This window comes from Perca fluviatilis, chromosome 5 (assembly GCF_010015445.1).
Source record: "Perca fluviatilis chromosome 5, GENO_Pfluv_1.0, whole genome shotgun sequence".
Taxonomy (NCBI): domain Eukaryota; kingdom Metazoa; phylum Chordata; class Actinopteri; order Perciformes; family Percidae; genus Perca; species Perca fluviatilis.
The window spans coordinates 8298373-8316986 of NC_053116.1; the positions used below are offsets into that span (position 1 = coordinate 8298373).

Here is an 18614-nt window from a genome sequence, read left to right on the forward strand (position 1 = left end):
ACTGTGTGGAGGAGGGGTGGGGGTGGTGCGCGGTCACAGAAGGCTTGTATCACGTGGACGCGCGACAGTTGTTACTACTTGTTGTCATTACTTAGAATTCCTCATGGGGTTGACAGAAACTACGCACTATAGCTTTAAGCATAGAGATGTTTGACGTTAATCTTTTTAAGTTAGATAGACAATAAATCAAACAGACTACCGCTCAGCATTGTCCCACACAAACATATTCTTCTTCTTCTATTTGGTTTGATGGGATCTGGTCTGCGTAGTCTATGATAGTAATTTCGGGCCTGTCGGCCAGCCAATTTGGTCCCGATTAAAATATCTCAACAACTACTGGATGGATTGCCATGATAGTTTGGACATTCTGGACAAATCCTAGAGATTTTAGGGACCCCCTGACTTTTCCCCCAGCGCCACCGCGAGGTTGACCACTGTGGTTACGAAGGGAAATGTCTCCACAGTAGGTTGTAGCTTCATACTTAGCGTACACACCTTATTGTCACAGTCTATGGTAAGCACGGCTGTGAAAGTCTTTTCCTCTTACTCGCGGCAGAGTGTGAATACGAATGAATGAATATAGGAGACTACATTCAAATTTGTCACCAGAATAAACAGCTGCGATAACTTTATTCTGGCCATAGGTCTCTGTGTTTTATAGCCTCCTGCACGTGTCAGTCCAGCCTGTGTATTGTGGGAATGTATGTACAGTATGTTAAGACAAACCCTCCCCCCCCCCCACCTCAAAATGCAGATAAGTAATGGGAGGATTCCGAGCGAACCTGACCTCGACGCTGTATCTAACACATCAGAACCGTTTGTCAGTGTGTGTGTGATTAAGAAAGCTGTAACCGTGCAGATTGTACTTTATAGTCCCGTATATACGACTGTTTCTTGAGGAGTTCACAGGAATTTCAGATGGGAGCAGCGATAAAAAGCACTTTAATGACGGGGAAGATAAGATTTGCTCTGAGTGACTCATTCATAGCTTTACACTGATTCTCCCATCCTCACCACCCCCCCCCCTCTGCTTATTGCTTTGAAATAATCAGCACACTTCTTGAGCAAATATGGGCATTGCAAAAAAAAAGAGCAGCACTGATTGAACGTGAAGAAATGTTGTAATGGGTGACCTCTGTACACCGAAGTGGGACAACGTGCTCCAGCCGAGCTGCAGAGTGGATGCAGATTCATCATCTGTGAGCATGTTAGGTAATTCACAAGGGTTGGGGTTACAACCTCCCCAATAATCAAAAGTGGCCAGTGCAACCAACCCCCAAAAACCTATTATAACTTCCTTTACATAAATAAAGACATTTGCACCATAACTTGATGCAGAAAAGGCTCAAATTGTGAGAGAGAGAAATTCACCAGAATGCAGAAAATGAAGTGTCTGACGTATACAATTTCAATTTTGCTCAAAAGTGGAGATCTCAACCCCCCCATCCCCCCAGCCCCTCCCCAATGTTGAACCCAAAGTTACACCCTCGGCTGTAGGAGTGTGTGAAGAAGCCGCTAATCGTCTTTTGATCACGGGCGTAGGTTCCATTGAGTTAATCAGTTTGTTAACAGATCTCCAGATCAATTCCAACCTCTGATTGTACCTGACAGAGTGAAAAGAATAGTTTTTAACCATTGATCACTTCCATTTTCATCTCTGATTGGATTACCTTCGAGAGAAATAGAATCACTGAACAGATCATCTCAGAATGGTGCACGGGAGCCCTCGGGGAATGTAATGGTGTTTGCCTGCTGGGAGAGAAGTAATTTTACAAGCCTCCAGTATAATTTGAGTGTATGGTTAACAGGTTCACCTGCCTGGGGTTTACTGCTTCTGAGGTCCGGCTTGAACTTGGGATCGTTGACCTGCTGCTATGTACTGGCACTTTCTCTTCAAATACAGGCCTGCTGTTTGCTGTGGGACACGCAGCGAGGCGCACACTTTGCGCAAGCAGAGATTTTTTTTGTTGTTGTTTTTTTTGTTGAGAGAAAATCCCGCACACTGACCATTACGCAAGCAATAATTTATTTAGAAAAATACAATGTTTCGGTCCCAGACCTTCATCAGGAATTTACCTGATGAAGGTCTGGGACCGAAAAGTTGTATTTTTCTAAATAAATTATTGCTTGCGTAATGGTCAGTGTTTATTTTCTCTCAACAATTTTTGATCTGTTACCTTTGATCATATCCTACGCACCTGCCCGACCAAAGAGGTGTGCAAAAACGTTTTCTCATGTTGTTGTTTTTTTTCAAACAAACAAATTCAGGATTCAGGAATGTGTTAGAAAAGTCATATGTGAAAAAAAAACACCCCAAAAACTGAGCAATGTTTAGAAAATAATTTCAGCATTCACTTAAAATGTGGCACATTTCACTCCCGAGTGAACAAAGTGATGATATAAATATTATTATTATTATTATTATTATTTAATAGAGCACCTTTTACAGAACAAAGTCACAACGTGCTTCACAAGAGTGAAATTGTTAAAAAAAAAATAAGACCCTAAAACAGTAAAAATAACAAGCTAAAAGAATAAAATAACAATAGAAATAAAATAAAACCGTAAAATCAAACTTAAAATCAAACAAAATTACAAACAATGAGACAGAGGCCAGTTTAAATATAAGTCTGATATATTATATTTAATATATAATGTAGTTGTAAGCAGTTATAAGTACATTTTGAAGAGTTTGTCAACAGTTATAACTCCTCCTGTAACACATCCATAACTGGCTTATTAACACTTAGTGAATGATTGATATCAAAGCATAACATATACTGTAATGGCACTTCATGATTTATGAAAACACACACATACAAATCACAGGTGTGAGTTCATCAGTGTTCACAGTACATACTCATATAAATGAGTATATAGTATATGAATATTATTCATAACTAACTCATTATTACAACTTATATTTCTAATCATCTTGTTTACAATTATGCTTTATGGGAGTTATAATAGTTGACAAATACATTAACACTTAAAAATGTTTTTGGATTAAGATCTTTTTTTAACACTGTAACTACTAAATATTCAAGACCATTCAACAAAATAGTAGCAAAAAAGACAATAAACCAAATAAAAATATGTATAAATGCTAGGGCTGGGCGATATGGAGAAAATCAAATCTCACGATATTTTTGACCAAATACCTCGATATCGATACCGCAACGATATTGTAGTGTTGACTGTTGGTGCTTTCACAAAATATTTACGCAATGAGATTTTTGATGAATAATCATCAGTAATGTGGATATAATGACTAAGTGGGAAAAGGCAAATAATAGAACAGTTACAACAGTCTGGTAAGTTCAGAAAATGACATCACCTTACTGTAATACAGCCTTCAAAACCAGGAAAAGACACCACTTATGCCATATCACGATATTACGATATCCAAAACCTAAGACGATATCTAGTCTCATATCACGATATCGATATAATATCGATATATTGCCCAGCTCTAATAAATGCCAACACCATAAGCCTATTACACACGTCTCTCCCCAGCACAAAGCTACTTAGGAGCCCTCCAGAAAGCTCGGGTACTTTCCCTATTTGCTAGTATAGACATCTAATCTGGCAAACTGTTTATATGATATATATATTTTCAAACGCCGCCACCCTAGCCTTCTTACAAGCCCACTCCTGGGTTGACGACACCCCTTCATTCTTATGTGCTCATCCATCCCGCTCAGGATTCCTTATGTCCATTTAAAACTAATGAATTAATGATCGTGTGTCATCGTGTATGAATAAACCATATATGAAGTGTTTAAATGCAATATATAAACACTAAATAAGAGCTGTTAAAATAAAGTGTTATCATTTGGATTGATAGTGCGTGTGGGGATATTTGTTCCACTAAATCACATTCACAGACATTCACAATAAACTTGATATACGTCACACCAATAAGTAGGCTACATGCAAAATAACAAGTGTAGTAGTATTAAAGTTGATATTAAACTGGACTGTATTGAACAGTATTTCATAAACATATTAAAGTTGATGGTGTCATCAATTTCTTTCACATAAGACATGACGATCTCTTTATGTTTTTTTTTTTAAGTGGGTCGAATGTAGCATCCTTAAATCATTTATCTGTTACGTTTAGCTACATTATATATATTCAGACTTTTTCTGCCTTTCATGTCTTGTGGTTTGTCAGTTATTGTGACAATAAGTGTCCTAAAGATGGGGCGACCTCTAGCTCAGCCAGTAGAGTGTGCTCCCCGTGCGGCCTGAGTCCTTTGCAGCGGCCCGGGTTCGATGCCGACCTGCGGTATACTAAAGATCAGCCTCTGTAGCACTAGTCTACATCAACGATGTTTCATTTCCGGGATTGGTCAAGTGCTGCCGGATGTCCTTCATTTTCGTCCGGATGCCCGTCAATTTCCGCTTCCTTTGGAGTTGACATTTTAAGATGGCACCGAGGCACTGGCATAGCGCCGCCCAAGACGATTGTGATTGGTTAGAATTGCCAATAAACCAGAGCACGTTTTTCTCCCATCCCGGAATGCTGTGTGGACTAGCCAGACCCTCCTCCGCAGCGCTGTGGAGGAAGGTCTGGCAGTGCGAGACTAGCCTCACACTAATTTGTGACCCTATTTGTGTGTTCATAGTCCTCCTAAACACACATACATACATATATAATGGTGTATATTTCACCATTATAATTTTCATTTTATCACATTTGCTGAGCGACTCCTTTTTAACGTGATATATTTACAGGAGAAGCTCTTTGAGACATGTTTATGATAAAGAACTACAGAAAATAACTCATGTAATAAACCTGGGTTCTGTTCCTACTGAAGAATATATCTTTTGCGATTCCTAATTATCTGAAATGCATTTTTAACATGCTCTGAATCTAGCCTCACACTAATTTGTGACCCTATTTGTGTGTTCATAGTCCTCCTAAACACACATACATACATATATAATGGTGTATATTTCACCATTTTAATTTTCATTTTATCACATTTGCTGAGTGACTCCTTTTTAACGTGATATATTTACAGGAGAAGCTCTTTGAGACATGTTTATGATAAAGAACTACAGAAAATAACTCATGTAATAAACCTGGGTTCTGTTCCTACTGAAGAATATATCTTTTGCGATTCCTAATTATCTGAAATGCATTTTTAACATGCTCTGAATCGTCGAGGCTGTCTCCCTGAGGAGCAGCTCCCCATTCCAACAACAAGCGTCGGATCAGCCCTTGCATTCTCACAGTGAAATCTTTTACATAAAGGCATCACTTTGCTTTAGCAAGAGTAATTTCCCCTGGCAATTATGCTGGAATTAACTCAGATTTACCAGCGACGCATTACACATGGAAGTACAGTCGGTCTGAATGTGACCGACCGATATGATCCGGCCAGTGGGTTTCCTGAAGTAGAAGAAATTCATAACCTTTCCTTTTGTTAAAAAAAATACTCAAGTTACAAGTTAACCCTCTGAGGACAAAAGATGTTTGACACTCCTGCTCAAAAAGTGATATTACAAAATTGTATTTACTATTTCATTCATATATTACGCTACTTTTCTGAACCCACGACTTTTGTAAACTCATTTCAAGCACCAAAACAATTGAGTGTAGGTATGTTTTTCACAAGAGATTTGAGAAATTTCAAAAAAGTGGACGTCAACTTTTCAGCTTTAGGGCCAAATGATCTCTTTACACATTGCTCTGTAAAAAATGTGGGTGTCACTTTACAGAAAGCTGAGTTTCTCCTGAACATCTTGACACGGAACACACAGGGATCCCTCAAGAGGTGAAGGTTTAAAAACAAATGTAAAAATGCCCTTAGACCTCAGAGCGTACAACAGTATTATCATCAGAATGTACTTTAAGAATCAAAAGTAAAAGTACTCATTATTATTATTGATGCATTAACATATAAGAAGCACTTCAATGTGGCAGTTGGTCAAAGTGGAGCTAACGTTAAACGGCTTTATATACTGTTGGGTAGTTTCATCTCTAATCCTGTATCATAGGTTGTGTGTTGTTAGTAAAATCTTAACAGTCACAGATCTGGTTAAAAGTAGCTGCAGTATATCTTGATCATTTGTTTCGCCACTGATCAGCCTTTTAATGTTAAGTGTCTGTCAACCAAATTACATTTTTAAATTCCTATTACAGCTGCACAGCACGCTGAGGCTACAGCACCATTTCCTTCAAGTACAATACAATTTGTAAAGTAACTTAAATCACCTTTACGACCTGTATCTTTTCTTTTTTCATTATGGTTTCCTATATTTCCTATAGTGTTTTCTAGCACTTTGTATTATGCGCACAGGAGCGTCAGTGTGGATCTGCTGTGGCGGGAAAATTTTTTGACAGACTCTTACTCTCCGATGTGAACTAAATACTGAAGTTCCAGGTGCAGTTTTTGAACCAGTGAGTTCTGCTTCACCTGCAAAATGTCAAAAAAACAATACACAACGTTTTGTGTCTCTTTCAGTCTTTGGTGTCTTGCTCCTTTTTTTTAGGAGAAGTTGGAGCACATTTGTCTTATAATCCACCCATGGCTGTAGTATAGAGCTGCGTGAAATGGAAATACTCGAGTGCAACAACCAGTACAGCACTGCAGTAAAATCAGGTATCACTTTGGGTCTCCCTGCAGACACACGGAGCTAAGCTGCACCTTCGTTTTGCTCTCTTGGTTTCTTTATAACGTAATGTGGGAGCTGTAAATGTGTGTGCATGTGATAACAGCATGCTACATAGGTGCTGGCTGTAAAAAAAAAAAATGAGCTGGTTTAAAAGTGGCGGAGGAGTGATTTGGCAAAGGATTGTCCTGATTTAGCTTTCATGGAGGATTTGTTTAAACATTAGTGACAAGAGACCAGTGGTGGAAGAAAGTACTAATACCACACTGTAAAAATACTCCGTTACAAGTAAAAGTCCTGCATTGAAAATGGTACTGATGTAAAAGTATGTAAAAGTATCATCAGGAAAATGTTACTTAAAGTATTAAAAGTGAAAGTACACAATGCAGAAAAATCAAAAAAAGGATCCAACCCGTTGTGTGTTTAATGGTCTAATCATTTCGGCTGGACTTGAAGGCCCTTATATCGTCGGCTAGTTTCCTTTATAATAAAACGTCAGATTTTATAAACTACATGTGCTTTGTGTGCAAAAATCTTAATTTGTAAAGTAACTAAAGCTGTAACAGATGAATGTAGTGGAAGTAGAAAGTGGCATGAAAAGAAGACACTCAAGTAAAGTACAAGTATACCTCAACATTTGTGCGTGAGTGCAGTACTTGAGTACATGTACTGAGTTACATTCCACCACTGCAAGAGAACCAAGAGATATCAAAAGTCATCAAAGTTGAGCTATCTTTTCCAAAAAAACAACAAGCGTGTGATTCAATAGTGAAGCGGGTTAGTTAACCATCAACCAGAGGGGTGGGAGGGGGGGGGAGAGAGACACTCCACCTCTCCCCCGTTTAGAGACTCCGCTGTCAGTCACTGGTCTCCTCTCTGACACCAGTATATGTCCCCATCACACTCAACTGGTGGCTACCTTGGTAGTGGGTGGAGCTAGGCTGAGAGGGGGGTTAGTGGAGGTGTGTTGGGGTGTGGGAAAGGAAAGGGAAGGAGGAGGAGGAGGAGGAGGAGGAGATGGAGGAGGAGGAGGAGGAGGAGGGGGGGGGGCACATTAGCTTCTTGGACAAGTCTTTCTGCCCCACTGTCAGGTTAGTTGAGAATTTGTTTGTCCAAAGCGCTGGCAGCAGACATGGACATGGCAGACTACAGCGAGGCTCTGGACCCGGCCTACACCACGCTGGAGTTCGAAAACATGCAAGTGCTCCCCTTGGGCTCAGGTGAGTCGCATATAATGCAACTCTGGTGTTGAACTTTGAAACTTTTTACTGATTTAAAACGTTGGTCAGGAGAGGACGGAGGGAGTTGTGGCGGCGAAGTGATAAAAAGGGAGGGGGGGTCATTTGTCCATCTGCATCAGAGGGATGATCCCGTGCCGTGGTCTTCTCCTTCTTTTAATCACCTCTGGACTGGGTGCACCAGTAACGCATTAAGAGACCTTGATATACGAGACTCCGATCTGTATTCCCCCAATGCACTCAGGCCATTTGGTCGAAGCCATTTGAACCTGTTTGAGCTTGTGGAGGGATTGGGGTGTGTGTGTGTGTGTGTGTGTGTGTGTGTGTGGGGGGTGTCACATTTGGTTTTGCACTGGATTGATATTCATCCTCTGATGAAGCAGTGGTTTGAGTATCAGGATCGTGCGTCTCCCGTTACAAATGGCCTGTTCCCACAGAGTCTATAAAGTGGAGAAAAAAACGGGCGCGCAATGACACCCAACTTATTTATATATGCAGTCTCCCATGACGTCTGGCTGCGATCCTGGTTCTAAAATTCCCAACGAGACTCAAGAAAAGGGAAGCTTTACAGGAGACATTACTTACCGCTCAACTTTCCCATCGCTTTTACGTGTTCCTCCTCTATAGCAAGGTCTCATGAGTCAGCCCTGACATCTTTAATCTACAGCATGACACGCTCCCCTGATTGATTGAGCCAGGTCTGGTGACTCCGAGACTGTGACTAAAAAGAAAACTGTCTCCAGTGATTGCCTTTTTTTTTTCTTTCTCCCTGAGGCAATCAAGCCGACATCAATTGCACTCTGTTGACTCTGCCTGAGCTACTCAGGCAGGGTTGACAGATCCTTACAGGTTCTCCTGACAGCTGGGTTTGATCAGTGAATACGGTGATCAGTGGAGCTGATCACCGTATTCACACCTTCTTAAATCAACCAATATTTCTTGATGCCATCTAAATTCAGCTTTTATAAAAAGCACTCTTGCTCTGGTGTCGGGTCTCAAACTGATGAACTAAAAGCCAGCTGAGCTGATGAGACATTTATGTATTGACTGGGATGACTCTGCAGGAGTCTATGTCAGAGCAGGGGTCTTCAAAGTGTTTTTAAGCCGAGGACCCCTTAACTGAGAGAGAGACAGAGCAGGGACCCCTTACTACCTATATTGAATACAACTAGGTTGCATATTAAACTGGGGCTACAATAACATGCAGGGCTGCCTAAAGCCTTTATAAATAATTGTTTAGTGCATAGAATACAAAGCTATTAAAATAATTGTTAGTATGATTTTATAAATCCTGTTTTAATGTGAATCCTTAGGATTAACTGGATCTGTGGGTGGCTACCTTAGTGACTACCTTACCTATAGGCCAGTAAGCCTATCATTAATGGGCTTTTTTAATTTATATATGTTAATAATATGTTGGATTTTCATTTTTGAAAAAAAATTAAACTCTAAGTAACTCTAAGGGGGGCCCCAGACCCCCCTGTTGAAGATCTCTGTGTGAGAGTATTTGTTTGTGTATTTATTACTTTTTTTTAGTACTTTCAGGTACGGCACGGCAAATTCCCTTGTACACAAGCTTGTGCAACGACAATAAAGTCTGTTCCATTTTCTCTCTCTCTCTCTCTGTCTCTCTGTCTCTCTCTCTGTCTCTCTCTCTGTGTCAGACTCCTCGCCGACTGAAAGCACCAACATGAACGCGAGCGGCCACCTGGGGGCGGGCAGCCTGTGTGCCATATGTGGAGACAGAGCCACCGGCAAACACTACGGGGCCTCCAGCTGTGACGGCTGCAAGGGCTTCTTTAGACGCAGCGTCCGCAAAAACCACATGTACTCGTGCAGGTGAGGACAGACCTGCAACTCAAAGTTTCTCCTACTGTCGATGAAGTGCCACTGAAGCAAGGCATTGCACATGCCAGTGGAGCCATTCCCAACTGATGTTTGTGTGTGGATTTTTTTTTTTTGTGTGAGTGAAAGAGAGACAAACAAAACATGAACTTGTTGCTTGTCTCAGTAAATTGGCTATAACTAATCTGCATATCTTGATTTATCCATCTATTTTATTTACAAAATGTCAGACAATAGGGAGAAATGCCTGTTATTAATTCCCCACAGCTCAAATTGACATCCTCAAAAGCCGTGTTTAGTCTGACCAACAGTCTAATATCCAAAGATATTCATTTTTACTATGAAGAAAATCATAAAATCCTCCCTTTATTGGCATTTTTTTTGCTTAAAATAATAATAATTGTTGGCAATTACCTTCCTGGCAATCAATTAATCGACCAATCTCATTCAACTTTCTTTTTCGATTCTGCGTCAGCACAAACAACATTATGACCCTCATTCTCCAGGTTCAACAGACAGTGCATCGTGGACAAAGACAAGCGGAATCAGTGCAGATACTGCAGGCTGAAGAAATGCTTCAGAGCCGGCATGAAGAAAGAAGGTAGGAGCCTTTTTATGTTTTCCAAGCACACTGACTCAATCTGTAAACTCCGTCTAATATGTTTTTTTGTGGGGGAAAAAAGAAGATTTCCCATCTAATTAGCAAACCGCTATCGCAGTGCGAGCTGTCCCCGCTGAATTGACGTGACTCGATGGGTGTGTTGCAATCCCCACAAGAGTATTACTTTGTTAATGATCACTCAGTGGAGCGCTGAAGTCTCTAACCAGCTTATGCTGAGCAAACATTTCCAGGCAATAATAGCCATATACTGATAAACATGACAACCTAGGGTAGACTTATTTTTCTTTTAAATGACCCTGCCTTCTTTGTGTAACAAAGTAATGGAGAAAAGTCCACATTTTTCATAGTTTTTATGTTTTTTCGAATTTACGGCGCTGCGTGAAATTGGCCCATTTTTCTCAGTGTAGCTGCAAGCGGGCGCCTGGGTAGCTCACCTGGTAGAGCGCGCGCCCACATATAGAGGTTTGCTCCTGGACGTAGCGGCCGCGGGTTTCGACTCCGACCCTTTTGCTGCATGTCATTCCCCCCTCTCTCACTCCTTTCATGTCTTCAGCTGTCCTCTAGAAATAAAGGCCTCAAAATGCCCCCAAAAAATAATAGAAGAATATAGCTGCAGCACCAGTGCTGACCCTATACATCTCTGTGTGTGTGTGTGTGTGTGTGTGTGTTTTCAGCTGTGCAGAATGAACGAGACAGAATCAGCACCAGGAGATCCAGCTACGAAGACAGCAGTCTACCGTCCATCAATGCGCTCATCCAGGCAGACGTACTGTCCAGACAGGTAAGACCTGCTGAGTCATCGTTAGGGAGTCCCATCTAACTGGGAATGGTCACCAACACAATCACAAGGACATGAAATGAAATGACTCTAATACATCATTGAACCCTCCTGTTGTCCTCGGGGTCACATTTGACCCATTTTCAAAAAAGTTTCTATATCAGAAATTTTGGGTTTCTTTCAACCAAAAGTGTCCAAAAAAAAAAAAAGAACGTGGATGGTTCCATACAACGCTCTTTTTAATTTTTTATTTTACGCTCAAGTAAAATAAATGATCAGTTCACTACTTTCATTGAATTTTGGTTGGTTCAATTTTATAGCATTTGAAGAAAATAATTGATAAAAGAATGTTGAAAGAAAAGTGACAAAAACGGTCGGGAAAAGTGACAACGTCATCTGGGAAAAAGCGACGAAAGTGTTGAAAAAGAAGACGAAAAAAAGTCAAAGAAAAAAGTTTGAATGTTTAAAGTTCCAAGACAACACGAAGGGTTGTTATTTCATCATTTATTCACACGTCATCATCGTTTCCTTAAAACGCCATTTCAGAAGGTCCAGAAGTGGTCATGTGTATATGGGCCCGCGTGGAACGGGGAACCCCCAGATCAGCTACCGAAAGCTTTTCGGAGATAAAAAAAAAAAAAAAATGCAAATATACATTTAAAAACTCAACTCCACATCTGCACGTTCCAGATCACCTCCCCGGCTCCTATACTCAACGGCGACATCAGGACCAAAAAGATCGCCGCCGTCACAGACGTCTGCGAGTCCATGAAACAGCAGCTGTTGGTTTTGGTGGAGTGGGCCAAGTACATCCCGGCCTTCTGTGACCTGGCCCTGGACGACCAGGTAAGGCTCAGTGTACATAGCTGTATAGACACTCTGGTCACTCATCAACCAGTCGGCTCCCAAAAAACCATAGTGTGGGGCTGCAGGAGCACGCAAGTATACACTCGTTCTTCCAAAATAAATACAGATGTAGTGGGGGGGAAAAAAAGGAGATGCATTCAATACAATAAGGGTTTATTCAATTTAAAACCTCAAACTCTTCGACCAGAGTGGTTAATGTATTTAAAGTCCTGAGCTAGAATATGATGAGCTGGTTTTAAAGTTATATCCTTTCTTGATTTAAAAAAAAAAAAAAAAAAAAAGAGTGGTTAATGTATTTAAAGTCCTGAGCTAGAATATGATGAGCTGGTTTTAAAGTTATATCCTTTCTTGATTTAAAAAAAGGAAAAAAAAAAAAAAAAAAAGAGTGGTTAATGTATTTAAAGTCCTGAGTTAGAATATGATGAGCTGGTTTTAAAGTTATATCCTTTCTTGATTTAAAAAAAGAAAAAAAAAAAAAAAAAAAGAGTGGTTAATGTATTTAAAGTCCTGAGTTAGAATATGATGAGCTGGTTTTAAAGTTATATCCTTTTTTGATTTAAAAAAAAAAAAAAAAAAAAAGAGGGTATGTATTTAAAGTCCTGAGTTAGAATATGATGAGCTGGTTTTTAAAGTTATATCCTTTCTTGATTTAAAAAAAGGAAAAAAAAAAAGAAAAAAGAAAAGGAGCTGAATCATTAACAGTGTGATCACCAGGCCTTGGTAACTCATTTGCTGATGTTATATGTTATACCACTGAGGGAGTCTTCTGCCAGGGCGAGCTTCAAAAGAGACTTTTTTTTTTTTTTCCTAGGGGAATGGGATACAGAACTACATTTCACTGGTGGAATGTAACTAAGTACATTTACTCAAGTGCTGTACTTAAGTACAAATGTTGAGGTACTTGTGCTTTCCTTGAGTCTGTTCTTTTCATGCCACTTTCTGCTTCTACTCCGCTACATTTCAGAGAGAAATATTGTACCTTTTTACTCCACTACATTCATCTGACAGCTTTTAGTTACTAGTTACTTTACACGCCCAAAAACACATGTAGTTTATAAAATCTGATGTTTTATTATAAAGTAAACTATATTAAAAATATTGTACTTTTTACTCCACTACATTCATCTGACGGCTTTTAGTTACTAGTTACTTTACACGCCCAAAAACACATGTAGTTTATAAAATCTGATGTTTTATTATATAGTAAACTATATTAAAAATATTGTACTTTTTACTCCACTACATTCATCTGACCGCCTTAGTTACTTTACACGTTAAGATTTTTGCACACAAAACACATGTAGTTTATAAAATCTGATGTTTTATTATAAAATAAACTAGCCAACAATATAAGGGCCTACAAGTCCAGCTGAAACGATCAGACCATTAAACACACAACTGGTTGGGTCCTTTACATGTTCGAAAATGTGAGGATTTTTCTGCATTGAGTACTTTTGCTTTTACTACTTTAAGTACATATGCCTGAGGATACTTGCATACTTTGACTTAAGTACCATTTTTAATGCAGGACTTTCACTCGTGACAGAGTACTTTTACAGTGTGGTATCCATACTCCTACTTAAGTAAAGGGTCTGAATACTTCTTCCACCACCATGCCGAGGTATTATCACACTAATCCGTCCGTGAACTGACCGTGTTGCAGGTGGCGTTGCTGCGAGCTCATGCTGGGGAACAACTCTTGCTCGGCGTTGCAAAGAGGTCCATGCTTTACAAAGACATCCTCTTATTAGGTAAAAGTCACCCATGAAGGAGTGTTTTTAACCCACTCATATTGCCCAATTATGTTACCAAAAAAAAAAGCATTCAGTCTCATCCTGGACTAATACCTAAAATGTCTTGCCCCTGCAGGAAATGACCACATCATTCCCAGGAACTGCCCGGAGCTGGAGCTGGGCCGGGTAGCGGTGCGGATCCTGGATGAGCTGGTGCTTCCCTTCCAGGACCTCCAGATAGACGACAACGAATACGCCTGTTTGAAAGCCATAGTTTTCTTTGACCCAGGTACTATTACTGACTCCTACTTTGTATTGTGTTAGCAGAGGTGGAGAAAGTACACAAATATTCTGCTTAAATCAAAGTACTATTACTTTGATGAACTTTTACTTAACCCTCATGCTGTCCTTGGGTCAAATTTGAGCTCAATGGTGTTTTTTGCCCCAGCTGCTCCTTCCAGGCAGCGCTGCGACCGCTGCCTTCAAGGCACCTAACCCTAACCTTAACCTTAACCCTAACCCTAACCATAACCAGTGGCAAAAAACACCGATAACCAAATTTGACCCCTTTTTCAAAGTTTTTATATCAGAAATATGGGTTTCTTTCAACCAAATTTCCCCAAAATGAACATGCAACTCTAAAATTAAAATTGATGATCACTACTTTCATATTCTAACAGGGTCAAAGTCTGTGATAATACATAAACATAAGTTCCTTTAATCTTAACTATTAGTCACAATAAAAAAAATTAGGCATCATTTCATGTAAATGAGGTGCAGTGACCATGAATTTCAAAGAACTGTAAAACATATAAGTTGGAATCAAGTTGGCGGAGAAGATGTAAGACAGACCTGGGGGAGACTTTACAGGCTGCTTTATGCTTTATAAACAGGCAAACTAAACCAGGTCAATTTTGGTCGATGGGAAGACAATACAAGGGTGAAGTGCAAGTCAAATTACCGGTATAAAAGTCAAAAGTAGCTCATTTAAAATGTATGCCTAGATAGCTCACCGGGTGGCTGTCTACAGAGACCGCATGTTTTGTTACGGTGTGTTCAGGGGACAGGCAGCTAGCGGATAGTGAGAAGCTGTTTGCTGTATGTGACAAAAAATGTTGTAGCCTAAAAAACGCGTGACAACGCTTAGAGCACCTTTAACAGCGGGGGGAGATATACTTTTTTTTAATATTTATACTTATTTAATATCTTCTTTATACTTATTATACTTATTCAATTAAATCGCAGTCTTTTGGTGTACTTTTTTCTTTCTCAGTAACGGATGTGATTTAAAATGTAGCAGAGCAAAAGTACAAAACCTACTTAGGTAAAAGTAAAATTACAGGTAAAAAAAATAAAATAAAAAGGAATAGTACACAGAAAAACTACGCAATTACAGTCACGTTAGTAATTGTGATTTGTTACTTTACACCTCCATGTGTCAGCTACTTTTTCAAGAATACATACATACAGAGAAAAAAAGTTACAACCCAATAACTCTTTGTAACCCCCTCCCCCCCACTCTGGCTTTTATTTGCCCACAGACGCTAAAGGTCTGAGCGACCCTGGAAAGATCAAGCGGATGCGATACCAGGTCCAGGTCAGCCTGGAAGACTACATCAACGACCGGCAGTACGACTCGCGGGGCCGCTTCGGGGAGCTGCTGCTGCTGCTGCCCACGCTGCAGAGCATCACCTGGCAGATGATCGAACAGATCCAGTTCGTCAAACTCTTCGGCATGGCCAAGATCGACAACCTGCTCCAGGAGATGCTTCTCGGAGGTGAGCCCCCTTCACATCAATGGTGACCAACCATGACCTCTGACCTTAGAGGCTTTGGGTCAGTATACACACTTCATGTGTATATAGACCAGAGGCGCCCAAGTTCTTTCATAATGTAGGGCCAAATATTTATCTGGATGCAAGGCCACGGGCCTAAAAAATAAATGTTAAATGACATTACGTTAAAATGTCTTATATATTTAGGAAATTAACATTCTAAATCTAAAATCGAATTTCAAAATAATAGCCAGGATTTCAATAAGTTTCAATAAGTCAAATTTAAGAATTTTTAAGACCTTTTTAAGACCTGTTTAAGACATTTTTAAGACCTTTATGAATGAAATTTAAGACCTATATCACGACATTAAAGTACAACGAAATGAGTCACAAAAGTACTTGCAAAGTAAATACATTTATTCCAATTGAATAAAAGCGACACGCAATAATACAAATCGGTACATATACAGCGAATTATATTTGGACTATCAAAAGAAAGAACTACAACACCACGGAATACTTTTTTTTTTTTTTTAAATAAGCATTAGAGGTAGCGTTACATGGACGTAGGAAGATTAAGACCTGTTTAAAATTATTGAAGACCTAGAACACAATAATTCAGCAAATTTAAGGGCCTAAAATTTGGATTTTGAAACCCTGCGGAAACCCATATAACACTGCCTTTCGGTCTTTTATTCATTTGCAGACACCTTTCTGACTGAAACACTAAGTTGAAACAGCTAGGGCTGTTCTCGATTGAAGAAATTCTTAGTCGACTAACACTCATTCAATTGTACCGACTAATCGATTAGTTGATTTAATCGACAGATCTGTAAATCTGAGTTTCTCCGCAAAGAGTCACGCAAAAGCACCACTTTAATTCTTGTGTTTACCAGAGATGTGCTCGTACCTTTCTTGGAAATAAGTCATTCAGCATGAAAAAAAGCCAAAAACATGACTAATGGACTAAAGAAATCTAAGTTGAATAAGACCAAAACGACCGATTAGTCGACTAATCGACTAAGAGGGAGCAGCCCTAGAAACAGCTGTATCGTCCACCTTTGTAATGAAGAGTGGAAGTTCACCAGCACTGTGCTTTCACATTCCCTTACAAATCGCACAAAATGTACGTTTCGTAGTCAAAACGCTTAGGATTTTAAAATATTTTTTAAAGCACTTTTAAAATAAGAGGAGAATTAGCTTGAGCATGTCAAATGTCATCGCGGGCCAAAACAAAGGGAAAACAAAATCGGGCAGCCTTGACATGGGCTATACATAGAGAACCCTGTGGCATTCCTAGTGTGGTCCCATATGCACGCTGCAGTGAATTGAGGCTAACTGTATATCTGTGTGTTTTGTCTCTCAGGTTCTGCCAATGAGGCTCCACACGCACCTCACTCCCTGCACCCTCACCTGGTTCAGGAGCACCTCAGCAGCAACATCATAGTGACCAGCAACATGCCAACGCCCATCCATAACTGTCAAATCTGTAAGGACCAAAAACACAAATGTCAAGTAAAACTGTTGTGGCATCTAATATTAATTCTCTGTCTAAGTTTTTTCCACCGGCACATACTGTACATACAGTAGGGAAACTGGGACGTTTTTGTCGATCCAAGTTCGATCAGTGTGATCAGAAGAATTAACCCAAGTGAACTGACAATCAAACATACTTTAATTAACAGTCAAGTCTCCCTCACCCAGCTCCATGTGCGGTTAGGTAGCCTGGTAGCTGGAAGAACAAACTCGCAAAGGCTTGGCAGAATAATCCTCTAAATTCTCCGCGGGAACTAATCTGGCTTATTTTGTCAAAGAGAACTTCTGTTATTGTTTCTAAACATGTTTAATGCTCTGAGAAATTTCACAAAAGTGCTTATTCCTTTATCTGAAAATTGTGTTGTGCCCCAAAACATGTTATACCACATAATGGTAAAAAAAAAAAATACACCTTCTTATGCTGCAGTTTCTAACTCGCTCCTATTCTTTTGTGTTCTACTTTTCAGCCACTCCTGAAACCCCGATCCCGTCTCCGCCTACTGCCTCCAGCTCAGAACATTATAAACTGGCTCAGGGGGTCATAGCCACCGTGCCCAAGCAGCCAACCTCCATCCCTCAGCCTACTATTACAAAGCAAGAGGCCATCTAACAATCCTCTGAACCCTGTTTCCTTCAGTTTTCTTTCTTTTTTTTTATTGTGTTAAACCAGGGTCTTTATATATAAGTTTATACATTAACAGCAATGAAGCTGTTAACTTGACTGAAACAATAAAGTTGCTAAATATATAGAATATGATTGCAATTATGTCCCTTGCAGATGTTTTTCTTCAGGGATCTATTTGTTAACACATGCAGCTGCAGTTGAGCTCTACAGCTCAGCGAAAGCCAGACAAAACTATAAGCATCAAAGCTATCCAGTTGGCCATATCCGGTCGGCGCGTACAGTAGAAAGACGTACATCGTTGTATATATGTAGTTTATTATTGGGTAACATCGCTTCCTTGAGCATGGCGTCAGTGTGTGCAGCAAGGCTCATGTTAGACATGGTGACGTGATCATGTCAGTGTTTTATGAATGTTACAGGAGGCCTTACATTGTCATGTATTTAGTATTGCACAGTATTTTATTTTATTTGCATTAGTAATAAAGTTTTGTCAACTTCCATTCAGGAACTCATTTTATCGAAGCTAAAGGAAATCACTTGAACGAGAAATACACATTGGCAGTAGTCAAATTGAACGTGTTAAAATGGACACCGATGAATCTTTCTACACATAGTGAGCTCTGGTGCCACTTTATAAAAGTCACAGGCAGACACACTAAGGAAGTTTCCCAGTAGTGTGTTGTATTGGTTTAAAAAATATATATATATTATATATTTTGTTTTAGTACGTTGTCATGGTTTAACTGATGGAATAAATGAGGCCTGTAACCTGTACTGCCTTACTAAAACAAGCAATGTTTCGCCTTAAAATGTGAACATGATCGAATTAATAAATCTCAAGATTTATTTTTACATTGCATTTTCCATATTTTACACTATATATGTGATTATGAGACAAGGGTTTTCTGAGGAGTGAATGGGATTGCACGTTCTCTGACAACTACATGAAGAAATCAGACATGTTGGAA

The 18614-nt window shown here is 39.7% G+C and overlaps 1 protein-coding gene across 3 annotated transcripts in view; it reads left to right on the forward strand.

Moving 5' to 3' along the window:
• The window catches only part of hnf4a (hepatocyte nuclear factor 4, alpha), a 26070-nt gene extending 7578 nt beyond the window's left edge, over positions 1-18492 (forward strand). For 2 of the 3 annotated variants that reach the window (XM_039801217.1, XM_039801216.1), the window contains exons 2-10: positions 9530-9704; positions 10217-10311; positions 11007-11113; positions 11801-11956; positions 13641-13728; positions 13847-13999; positions 15252-15488; positions 16852-16974; positions 17489-18492. In XM_039801217.1, the coding sequence (XP_039657151.1) occupies positions 9530-9704; positions 10217-10311; positions 11007-11113; positions 11801-11956; positions 13641-13728; positions 13847-13999; positions 15252-15488; positions 16852-16974; positions 17489-17631 (1277 nt within the window). In that variant the 3' untranslated portion in view covers positions 17632-18492. Of the gene's footprint in view, positions 1-7694; positions 7848-9529; positions 9705-10216; positions 10312-11006; positions 11114-11800; positions 11957-13640; positions 13729-13846; positions 14000-15251; positions 15489-16851; positions 16975-17488 lie in introns of those variants that run through there. The other variant, XM_039801215.1, reaches the window with a different exon arrangement.
• Positions 18493-18614: the final 122 nt, after the last annotated feature.